At 47.5% G+C, this 10,511-nt stretch overlaps 1 protein-coding gene across 1 annotated transcript; it reads right to left on the bottom strand.

Annotated features, from left to right (window-relative positions):
• Positions 1-3,359: 3,359 nt before the first annotated feature.
• On the bottom strand, positions 3,360-9,745 carry LOC119406514 (carbohydrate sulfotransferase 1). The gene is made up of 3 exons (XM_037673254.2): positions 8,905-9,745; positions 6,286-6,540; positions 3,360-4,887 (listed from the first exon to the last, which is right to left on the bottom strand). Exons 1-3 carry the CDS (start codon positions 9,412-9,414, stop codon positions 4,618-4,620), a joined length of 1,035 nt encoding a protein of 344 aa, XP_037529182.1. The 5' UTR covers positions 9,415-9,745; the 3' UTR covers positions 3,360-4,617.
• Positions 9,746-10,511: the final 766 nt, after the last annotated feature.

Genomic DNA, 10,511 nt, shown 5'->3' with positions numbered 1-10,511 from the left:
GATCTCGCCGGAAAACCAAACCGCATTATACAGGGAAAGGAGGGCTTTTTGCGTTTCAGATGGAAGGTGTTTCAACATTTCATACACAACACGGTCGGAGCCTGGGGCAGAATTATTGCAGCAATTAAGCGATGCTTGTAGCTCAGCCATGCAGAAAGGTTCATTGTACGCTTCGTGTTTTCTGGACTTGCGATCTAATTTCTGTCTTTCGATTCTTGTTTTGTATCGCTGGAAAGCTTTAGTATAGTGCGACGAGCTGGACACCTGTTCGAAATGTTCGCCGAGGAAGTTTGCCTGGTCTTCCAAGCTGTCGCTTTGTGTGTTAACTAAAGGAAGTGAATGTGCTTGTCGACCTGCTACCCTACCGACCATGTTCCAGACTTTAGCCTCCTGTGTATATGTATTGATGCCCGATAAAAACCTCTGCCAACTTTCCTTTCTTGCTTGTCGACGCGTTCTCCTGCCTTGAGACTTTATGTTTTTAAAATTGTCAAGATTCTCGGCTGTTGGAGAGTCTCGAAGCACCCTCCATGCTTTGTTTTGTTTTTTGCGCGCGTTTCGACAATCATTGTTCCACCACGGCACACGTCTTTTGCCGGGCAGTCCAGTTGTTTGTGGGATGCACTTAGTTGCAGCATCGATGAGAAAAGCTGTAAAGTAATCTACTGCTGCATCTGTACTTAAACCACACATATCAGGCCAACTTAAGCAGGCAACTTTACGGAACTCCTCCCAATCGGCGTTGTCAATGTTCCACTTGGGAACTTGTGGAGGAGATTCATTAATTGTTGGTGCATTCAGAACTATTGGAAAGTGGTCACTTCCGTAAGGATTAATAATTACTTTCCAATTGAGTAAGGGTAGAAGCGATGGGGATATAATGCTGAGATCTATGGAGGAATAGGTATTGTTAGCCAGGTTATAATATGTTGGCTCTTTCTGATTCAACAGACACGCACCGGAAGAGAAAAGGAACTGTTCAACCAGACGACCTCGCGCATCACAGCGAGAATCGCCCCACAGACTGCTATGTGCATTCAGGTCCCCAAGGACCAGATAAGGTTCTGGTAGCTCATCTATTAAGGACTGGAATTCATGTTTTTGCAGGTGGTAGTGTGGGGGTATGTAAAGAGAACAAATGGTGACGAGTTTGTTCAGCAGGACCGCTCGAACAGCCACTGCCTCAAGGGACGTTTGGAGAGGTAAGTGTGTACATGCTATTCCTTGACTAACTACAACGGCTACACCACCGGATGACGCCATGGCATCATCCCGGTCCTTACGGAAAATGATGTAACTGCGTAGAAAGTTCGTGTGTTTGGATTTTAAGTGTGTTTCTTGTACACACAGCACTTTTGGTGAATGTTTGTGTAAAAGTTCTTCGATATCATCGAGGTTTCTGAGCAGTCCTCTGACGTTCCATTGTATAATTTGTGTTTCCATTATGGAGGTAGTGTAGTGCTGTGTGTACGAAAAGGAAGTGGCTGTTGTTTAATCGGAAAGTTAGAACTCAAGTAGTGGGGCCGTCGTTGGGCCCTGTTATCGGCTTTTTAGTTTTCTTGGCGCGCTCCAGGGAGCTACGCCTCTCTTTCGGTACCAGGGGTACCGGAGTTGTGTCCATTGCCTCGTGTGAGGCACTGGACGCCCGCGTACGCGAGCTGCTGGTTTGTTTTTCCGACCTCGCCTGGCGAGGCGTGGTCGTGAGACCCGACGTTCCTGGAGTAGCCGGGATCTCTGGCTTAGTTGGTGGAGCAGACTTAACTGCTGCCACCGTGGGGGCAGCCGCCACGGTCGCTGGCTCACTTTGCGTGAGCTGGGACAGTGGCGGTGGCCGACGCGACGCTGCCCCCTGACGCGTCGCATCAGCATAGCTTGGGCCGTGAAAGGCCGAACACCTTCTGCGTGCTTCTTTGAAAGATATGTTCTCTCGGACCTTCAGTGCTATGATATCTTTTTCTTTTTCCAATTTGGACAAGAGCGTGAATACGCAGCGTGGTCGCCGTCGCACTTCACGCAGTGTGGTGTGTCATTGCAGGTGTCCGAGGCATGGCCTTGAACACCACATTTGCGCATGTAGGTCGACCACGGCAGCTCTGCGAGCCATGGCCAAATCTTTGACACTGAAAGCATCGGCGAGGGTTGGGGATGTAAGGTCTTACAGGTGTCTTTGTGTAGCCAGTTTCTATAGTCTGCGGTAGTTCGCTTGTGGAAAAGGTAAGGATCAGGTGTTTGGTGGGGATTTCCTGGTTATTTCTTCGGATGATGATTCGCTTTACATTTGTGACATTTTGTTCCTTCCATCCTTCCAGTAGTTCAGCCTCGGTGAGGTCAAGCAGATCAGTGTCGGATACAACTCCACGTGCTGAATTCATGGATCTATGAGGTGTTACAGTGATTGGAATGTCGCCAAAGGTTACGAGGTTGTGTAATTTCTCAAATTGTGCCTTGTCACGGAGTTCTAGAATGAGGTCTCCACTTGCCATTTTTGTAACTTTATAGCCAGCACCTAAGGTGGCTGTCAGTGATCTTGATACTATGAAAGGGGACACGGTTCATGCTGTTTTGTCGGTCTTCTCGCTGTGTACCACATGATAGTGTGGGAATACTTCTATGGGTCGGCTAAGGAATGTCAGGTCTTCGGTGCGTACGCGCTTTGAAGCGGCACGATCACTAATGAGGGGAAATGCTCTATGCATACTAATGGAATTGGATTCGGCAGCGATGGCGGCCACCCACCACGGAGCCCAACATGGGGACGCTACAAGATTCATTGAATCGAAAACATGCAGACGCCAGCCGTACACCGCTACTATAACCAAATGCGCATAGACCGAGGTTGGCTATTTGCACAAGGTTAACCCAGGCCGCCTACGAAACCAGGGAAGTAACTGAAGGGAGTAGGAGACAGGACAGAGAGGAAAGAAACTATGAAAGAAAAAGATCAGAGGGAGGGATAGGAAAAGGCGACCGCCGATTTCCCCTGGGTGGGTCAGCCCAGGGGTGCCGTCTACGTGAAGCAAGGGCCAAAGGGGTGTGTTGCCTCAGCCGGGGGGCCTTAAAGGTCCAAGCACCCGGCGTCGGCTCAACCCCCAGGATCCCCTTTTCCCCGAACACGGCACAGCCACGCACGGCTAGGCGTGGGAGGGGGTCGAAACCCCCCCGTTAGCTCGGGTCCGTGGTGTCGCTACACACCAAACGCCTGCTTCCACAGACGCCCCTGCGGGGTCCTAATAAAGTTTTGTGAATGAATGAATCTCGGGTAATTGTCACGAATGTACATGACGGAAATAGTAAAGTCAATTTCCTTGACGTATGACCTTCTCAGCCGCGTAAAGAATAAAATCTATTAGGGACGCCATAAAATCATTTACATGAAAAAAGGAACGCTTATCATCCATAGTAGACTTGAATATTTTGGAGCACTTTGAAGCAGCCCGGAACACTTTCCCAAAGGGGAAACTGCGGAGCGCAACTGGCTGTTTGTTAAGTAAAGTACTCTAATGAACTGATCACTTCCACAAAGGATTTTTATTACGTTTTAGTCAAGATAAAAGATAAGTTTCGGAGAAATCGTCGTTAAAACAGCTGAAGAATACAACTCGCGTGTGGCGCTACAAAAGGCTGGCCTTTTCTTTCTGTAGAAGTCATATGGTCACTCCAGGGACATTTCTGCCGTAGCCGTCGTTGTCGCCGAGAGGTTCCATGTAAAGTCCAAAGGCGATAACTTAGCCGCGCGTGTCGTATGTGCTATGTGCGAGTGAAATCATCTGACGATCGCGCTTCAAGCGGAGAGCAAACTCGTCGACCGTTTTTTCGCCGTGCGAAAGGCCAATCGGGGGGGGGGGGGGCGGAGGGGGACAATGCTTCGCTCTGGCAGACACTTCGTACTTTGAGTGGCCGGGCGAGCGTGCCATATCTTGACAGGGATCAGCAGACAGTTCGTACGGTTGTACGTCCTGCGCTCTCACTGCTCAGTTTGTGTTGAAGCGATAAAAGCACACAGGTCACTTCGCTCACTGCAGCGGCCTCGTTTGCGTACGCCGGCATTTTGTTCGATTACGCCAGGTCGCATGCAAATGAGGTGAGCTGCTACCCTTACTTTTTTTAACATTCCAATTTGTTGCTGCCGCGTTCATTATTTCAATCTTGCGGCGATACTGTGACATTATTTTATTTAAAGCAACCAGACCAAAATATAAAAAGGATGTTTTCTGTAGTGCGACCCTTAACACCGCAGCGCGAATCTCCCAGTAGCGTAAAATGGGCATTAAGGTCACCTGGTAAATGCTGCCTCACGGAACTGACCGGCATGCCCTTTAGGTTCCTCAAGCTGTTCACTCCAAACTGTCAAGTCTTCACTCTGAACGTCAGAGTTAATAATTGCAGGAGTTTTACCTTCCAAAACCACGATATGATTAGGAGCAGGCATGCCGTAGTAGGGGACCCGATATTAATTTTGACCAACTGGGATACGTCCCTTAAAGTGCTCTAAATTCCGTGTTCTTTGCATTTCGTGCTCATCAATATGCGGCTGCCGCGGTCGGCAATCGAACCCGCGCCTTCGAGTTTAGCAGCGCCACACCTTGTGTCTTAAGCTACCACTGTGGGTAATGATCGTCAGAGTTCGTAACCCAGCCTTTTGATCACGTGGCCACAGGCCTTGTTGATGTGCAAAGCGTCGTCGGGCCTGATTTTTCGCTTCCACGCGTTGATCACGTCTTTGGAGTTTCTGGAGGTGGCGTAAGGGTGGCGTTGCACTTTCACGTTTGTCTCGTGGGTGTGAGACTCGATGAACTGCCCAACCGACATGGTCAAAGGCAGTCCGAGGGCGTTGTACATCTTCGAGGTAACGTTTAGAGTGTCCAGGGCAAGGTCTTCGAAACGCACCTGCGAAAACGAAAACCAGCTGAAGGTGGACGTTAAATGATATACAACAGAAGGGGAATTGATCAAGGACATAGTTTCATTAGGTTGTGTATAACAGAGAAAACAACAGGCAGTGCAGCCAGGGAAGGTATAAGGGGCGCTATTTGTTGTCTGTACCTGTAGTGCAGTCATTATGATGTAAATGTGAACAAAATAAATTGGGTGAAAAGACAACTTGCTGCCGGTAAGGACCGAACCTACAACCTTCGGATAGCGCGTCCGATGCTCTACCAACGGAGCAAGGGCGGCGTTTGTCCTCACGTCCATTTTATTGGGTATTTCTGTTGCTAACAGCCCCATGTTTACATGTACATAACTACTTAATAATGTGGATGGGAGGATGATCACCCCTCTAGCGCAACTGGTAAAGCATCGGACGCACTGTCCGAAGGTGGTTGATTCTGTCCCTACCGGTGGCATGTTGTTTTTTTCGTCAACTAATTTCTTTACATTTATATCATAATTTTTACACCACAGTTAAGACAACACATAATATCCTCAATACCTTCCTTCGCTTCACTGTCTCTTTGCTTTGTCATCATTCTTACAACATGGTTCTACATGTGAATCTTTGTGAAGCCATAAATTGTTAAAAAAGTTGTTTAGAAGCGCTTTTGAAAGTGTAAGTTTCTTCAGGGATAGTATGTTAGGCGTTTCGGTCTCAACGTTAGTGGGAGTTTTGGGCATCGTCTTTAGCATACACCGCAAGTTTGCTCATTATGAAGAGCAATGCAACGCGCTGGACGTTACTTGTGCGATAAATTGACATCGATATTTGAATCGCTAATAAGATTCACGAGCGACTCTTTTACAAACGGCTCTCGCACACCAATTCTGCCTTACTAAATAGAAAATCAAAATAACTATGGCGACTCCTCAGTACGGAATTTCTGCTTCAAGTTTTTTCCTTCATCCGTAAATGCTACCTGTATTGGTAATATGTGGAAAATGGCTCCATAGATATAAGAATTACTACGGCTTAAAGTCTACAAAAAACAGATAGCTTTATTTTTTACATGACAGCTGCAAATCACTGCGCTAAAAAAAATTTGCAGTTTCATAGAAAAGCGAACCGTTGATAGGAATAGCATTGTAACAGATAAGGGGCTACACATAGTTCGGGATCGCAGTTTGATCGGGCATGAAATGTTGCAGTAAACATTCTCTTACTAATTAAATAACTAGTGTGGTTTCTTGTACCCGCGTGGCAAACATGAACCGTTATCCTATCAACCGCAGCGCACTCGGGCAGGTCGACGGTATCTCATGTAATTAGGTTCATGCAGAGCATCATGACCGCATTAAAAGTTAGCCTATAACTGATGTAACTGTGTTCGCAATTGCACTTTGATTTCTCACCTGTATTGCCCGGCCGGGAAATTGCCGGCTAATATTCTCGAAGGCGTCTAGGTCGTGGTTCATCTCGTTGCATAGCACGGTGGCGCTGGAGCAGTCAGCGCTGCGACGACACCACGGGCGTCGCCGACGTGACAGCCAGACGGCGCGCGGGTCGCGTACCAGGTGTATCACCCTTAGTTCTTTCGCTATCTCCATCGGTCCATCCAGCAAATAACGTCGTACGGAATCCATGCCGATGCGCACCACTTTCATAACCTGTGTAGACACATGATAAATGAGTTTTTCAATGAGATCATCACAAATGTCCTTAAAGATTATTAAAATATTACAGGTCTGAAGGGCATGTTTGTCTTAAATTTAGTGTATGCGTTTCGTTCTCTCAGAAAAAAAAAAGAAGTGTCTCCATGGCCTAAAAGAGCATTCTCAGAAAAGAATGAGGAGCTATGAAATGGCAGTTTTCACCCTTCATATTATCGCAGAATATCATCGGCATTCGCACGCAAGGTCGAATTCCGAACATTTCCGTATTCAAAATAGCGCCTAGGAAACTAAACAGCAGAGTTGGTGCCGTTCCAGTCCTTGTTTCCCTCCTCTTCATCCTCAATTACTTGTCCTAACCCTTGCTGCATTAGAGTAAAAATAACTATGCCGTGCTTCACCAACTCCCGTACTACTTCCCCTCCTCACCCCCTCTTCGATTACCCACCTCATTGCTATACTGCACTATATAGGGCCACGCTACGCTTTACTCTCTCCCCACCTCCTTTCCCTCATCGTCAACCTCACTTACCTTTCCCACTTGCTTGCTATACTGCACAATACAAGGCTATGCTATGCTTTACTCTCTCCCCTCCTCCTTACCCTCCTTCTCATCCTCACATCTCTTCTGCTCACCCTCAATTCCTTTTCCAACCCCTTTTTTACTATAGTATACAATGCTATGGTGTGCTCTGCCAGTGTGCCTGGATAGTCGTTATCAAAGAAAACAAAGCCCGGATAGTCGAGTAGTTACGACGCTCGCCTTCGCACCGTGGGTACGCGGGTTCGAATGCCGCCTCACCAACAAATTTTTTTCTAAAAATTTCTCACTTTCTTTCTCTCTTTGTGCTCGTTCTCTCACAATTCAGAATTATTGAACCGCACGCCGGACAAATTGACACACGTGTTCTGAGAGCCAAGAGGAAGATGAAGATGGCGAAGAGGAAGAACAGAGCGCGTGCCGGTTCATGATGAAGGTAATTTCTGTTCACGGTAGACGGATCTTTTTCCGAGTTTAAACAGCTCCGCGGTAAAAGACGTAAAGTCGTGTTTAAGAATGAAATTTGTCATAAAAATCTTCACCTCTTTTTTTTTTGCATACACTGTTTTTGGGGCCCCGTACCGGCGTTCTATGACGGTAATGGGACGCATCATGAGGAAGGTATCTGAAGTGAAATTTCAATAAGTCCCGTACCACGTAGGAAGCGAAGGAAACGATAAAGTTTGCGCTCTTTCACATGAAGCGCTGTCATGTACCCTAATATTCGAAGCTCCAAAAATGTTGCAGGACACTGAGGACGTAATCAATTTCACTGTAGGGTGATCCGCCATGCTCTAAATGAAGTCGATAAACTTTAAGAACTTACTCGTGAAAAAGCTACCCTTTTGTCTATGGAAAACGACAAACAGTACGAAGAACACGACAAGAGAAGGGACGGACTAAGCGCTGTGCGCTTCTGTCCTCTGGTCCTTCTCGTCAGGCTGTTTCTCGTTTTCTATGTGCATGCACCAAGCAGCCCAAATAAGCACTTTAGTACCCGTTTGCACTCAGGAACCTTTTCGAGCTGCTTGCCGTTCTTCGTGTGACATTCCATTTTGTTGCTATCGCATTCGTTGATTCGCCCTTGCGTCGAAACTGTGACATTTTTTATTGCAGTAGTTTCGTCTTAGGCATAGTAAAATACTACATCAAAGAGCCGCGAAGAAATTTGATTTATGCAAGATATCTAGCAGCGAACGATGAAATGGCCCATGCATACAACTTTGAATGCCGGGTGGACGTCCAGGCCTTAGACCTGTTGCACGGATGTGGCGAGATGGCCTAATTGCAGACCTAAGCAAGTCCCCAGCAAGTGCATCACTGTCACATTCCGGATAGTGGTGTCACAGTATGGATGTGATTCACCATAGGGGCCAGGGTACTGTCGCGGCTATGAGGTGGTTGCAGACTCAGTGAGCGTAACTCCGACACTTAAGCGTTGGAATGCAACCTCCCTTCGGTGGGTTAAACCACCAGGGAAATCTTACGCACTGAAGCTTCGAATATGTCCTCTTCCCTGAAGGTTCCGTGGCAATGAGAAAAGCAATTATCGGCCCCACGTTACCTTTCTGCAAAAACACAATAGTCATGAACGATTGGTGTTGCGCGCCTGGTATTAACGAATCTAAGGCTCTCTTCGAGAGGTAACTAGCCATGTATTCCAGACTACCCCAGATCATGACAGCCACCACCACTGCGAACACGAAGACACTTGTTCTGCAGTCTTCCGCGACCCTTTTAGAAGGGAAGGCGATGTGCGTGACCAAAACAAACCACTTTAAAAAAAATAGTCTTGTGCGTGTTCTACAAGGTCGACTTACCTGCATCGGCGCCGTCTTGCAAACAGCGCTGAGAAACTCAGGATCAAGGCAGACTCGTTTGACGCCCTTGCATATGCTCCACAGGAAAGTGTTCTGCCTAAACGGGTGCGGATTCTTCGTGCCCAGCCGCAGCTGGTCCGAATGGTTGACGAAATCGCAGCCGAAGAAATCCGTGATGTACTCGAGGCCTCGAAGGGCCTCTCTGCCGTACAGCCGGGAACTTGCGGGCAACGTCCTTAGTGGCTCGTAGTGGTAAAATGTCCGAGGATTCGCCGACAGCAGCTGGCCCAGGAAGGAGGATCCCGAACGGAAGTAAGCGACTTCCAGTATCCTGCGGACTTTCGACGGTTTTTGTTGAGGGTAGGTCACTGCGAACTGCTTCAGTAGCTCGGCTTTCATGGACTTCGTAATGTTAGTGCGAGGCGCGCGGGTTGTCTTGCTCCGCGAAGCCGCGGACTTCGACGTAGTGTTAGCATCGTCGTGTGCACTATCTTTGGCTGGATGTTTCATTAAGTGGGTTTTTGTAACATTAGAACCGATCGGGGCGGCAGCTCTCGTGCTTGTTTCTGCACTTTTCGAGGGTTTTGTAGATTGGATAGCAAAGGAATGTTTCAGAGCGACCTCGGTCACACGTTCCGATTGCGTCGAAAGCGGAGTTGGGCTTGCGAGAACGTCGACGGATGTCGTTACGTTTTTCGGTTGCACTTTTTCTGAATGCCGGCGATGGTTACGTCCGTCAACGGCACTGTTCTTTCGAATATCCTGGGTAGCGATGTGCCAGGAAGGGAGCGGATAACGGTAATTTAGTCCATACCGGTAGATGCAGACGGTCGTCACCAATAGGACTGCAGCCAGCAGCGACAGCAGTCGAATCCATGCTGAAATCAGAGAGCGACGTTACAAACTTCATTATCAAATAAGACAGACCTATCAAAGAGGCTATCAGAACCATGTGCTGTAGCACCAATAAACAAAACTTACATACCTTCAAAATTTGTGCTTAAATGCTCGCACATTCTTACGACGTATAGTGCTCTTACACCGTCGTAAATCTGAATGAAAATGACGTGTTTATCTTCTGTTCAGCGAAATTTCATTCATTATGAATGTTTACTGCCCGAAAAATGTTATACAGTAGCGTCAACACACGTAGCACATCATTAGCTGTCTTTGAAAGTGGTAAAAGGCCTGACAATGACAATACCCGTGCGTTCTCTAAAAAACCGTATGTTCTAGACGTAAGCCAGACTTCTGTTTCGAGTAAAAGACGTATACACAACCGATATCAACAGCCTTCAACCGGAGGCAGCCTGTAATACTGGGAGAGTTGTAGGTACGCCGCTGCTTAGGAGTCTTCTTCCCTTCAGAAAACTAAAACAGAAATGATTCTTAGCTGTGTCACTCTCATAGGCTGGGAAACGTGGGAGCAGGCCACACATCATATAACGGAAAGTGAATGTAGGGCGCGTCTATGTATAGGGGGCCTATATATGCACGCCTAAATTTTGTGTCAACAAAGTCGGCAGGCTTATGAAGCTTCCTGCTGTAATGGTGCAGGCTCGTAGCCAGGGGGGAGGGCCCTAGGGGCCTGGGCCCACCCAAAAATT

Source organism: Rhipicephalus sanguineus, chromosome 10 (assembly GCF_013339695.2).
Source record: "Rhipicephalus sanguineus isolate Rsan-2018 chromosome 10, BIME_Rsan_1.4, whole genome shotgun sequence".
NCBI lineage: Eukaryota > Metazoa > Arthropoda > Arachnida > Ixodida > Ixodidae > Rhipicephalus > Rhipicephalus sanguineus.
The sequence above is the reverse complement of the archived record's forward strand: the minus strand, read 5'-3'. Positions and strand labels throughout refer to the sequence as shown.

Bases quoted from the DNA above. Each gene is read 5' to 3' on its own strand.
- LOC119406514 (XM_037673254.2), bottom strand. From the start codon at position 9,414: ATGAAACATCCAGCCAAAGATAGTGCACACGACGATGCTAACACTACG. The intron at 6,541-8,904 runs GTAAGTCGACCT...GTGTCTACACAG, and splicing joins GCAAGACGGCGCCGATGCAG to GTTATGAAAGTGGTGCGCAT. The intron at 4,888-6,285 runs GTGAGAAATCAA...TCGTTTTCGCAG, and splicing joins TTCCCGGCCGGGCAATACAG to GTGCGTTTCGAAGACCTTGC.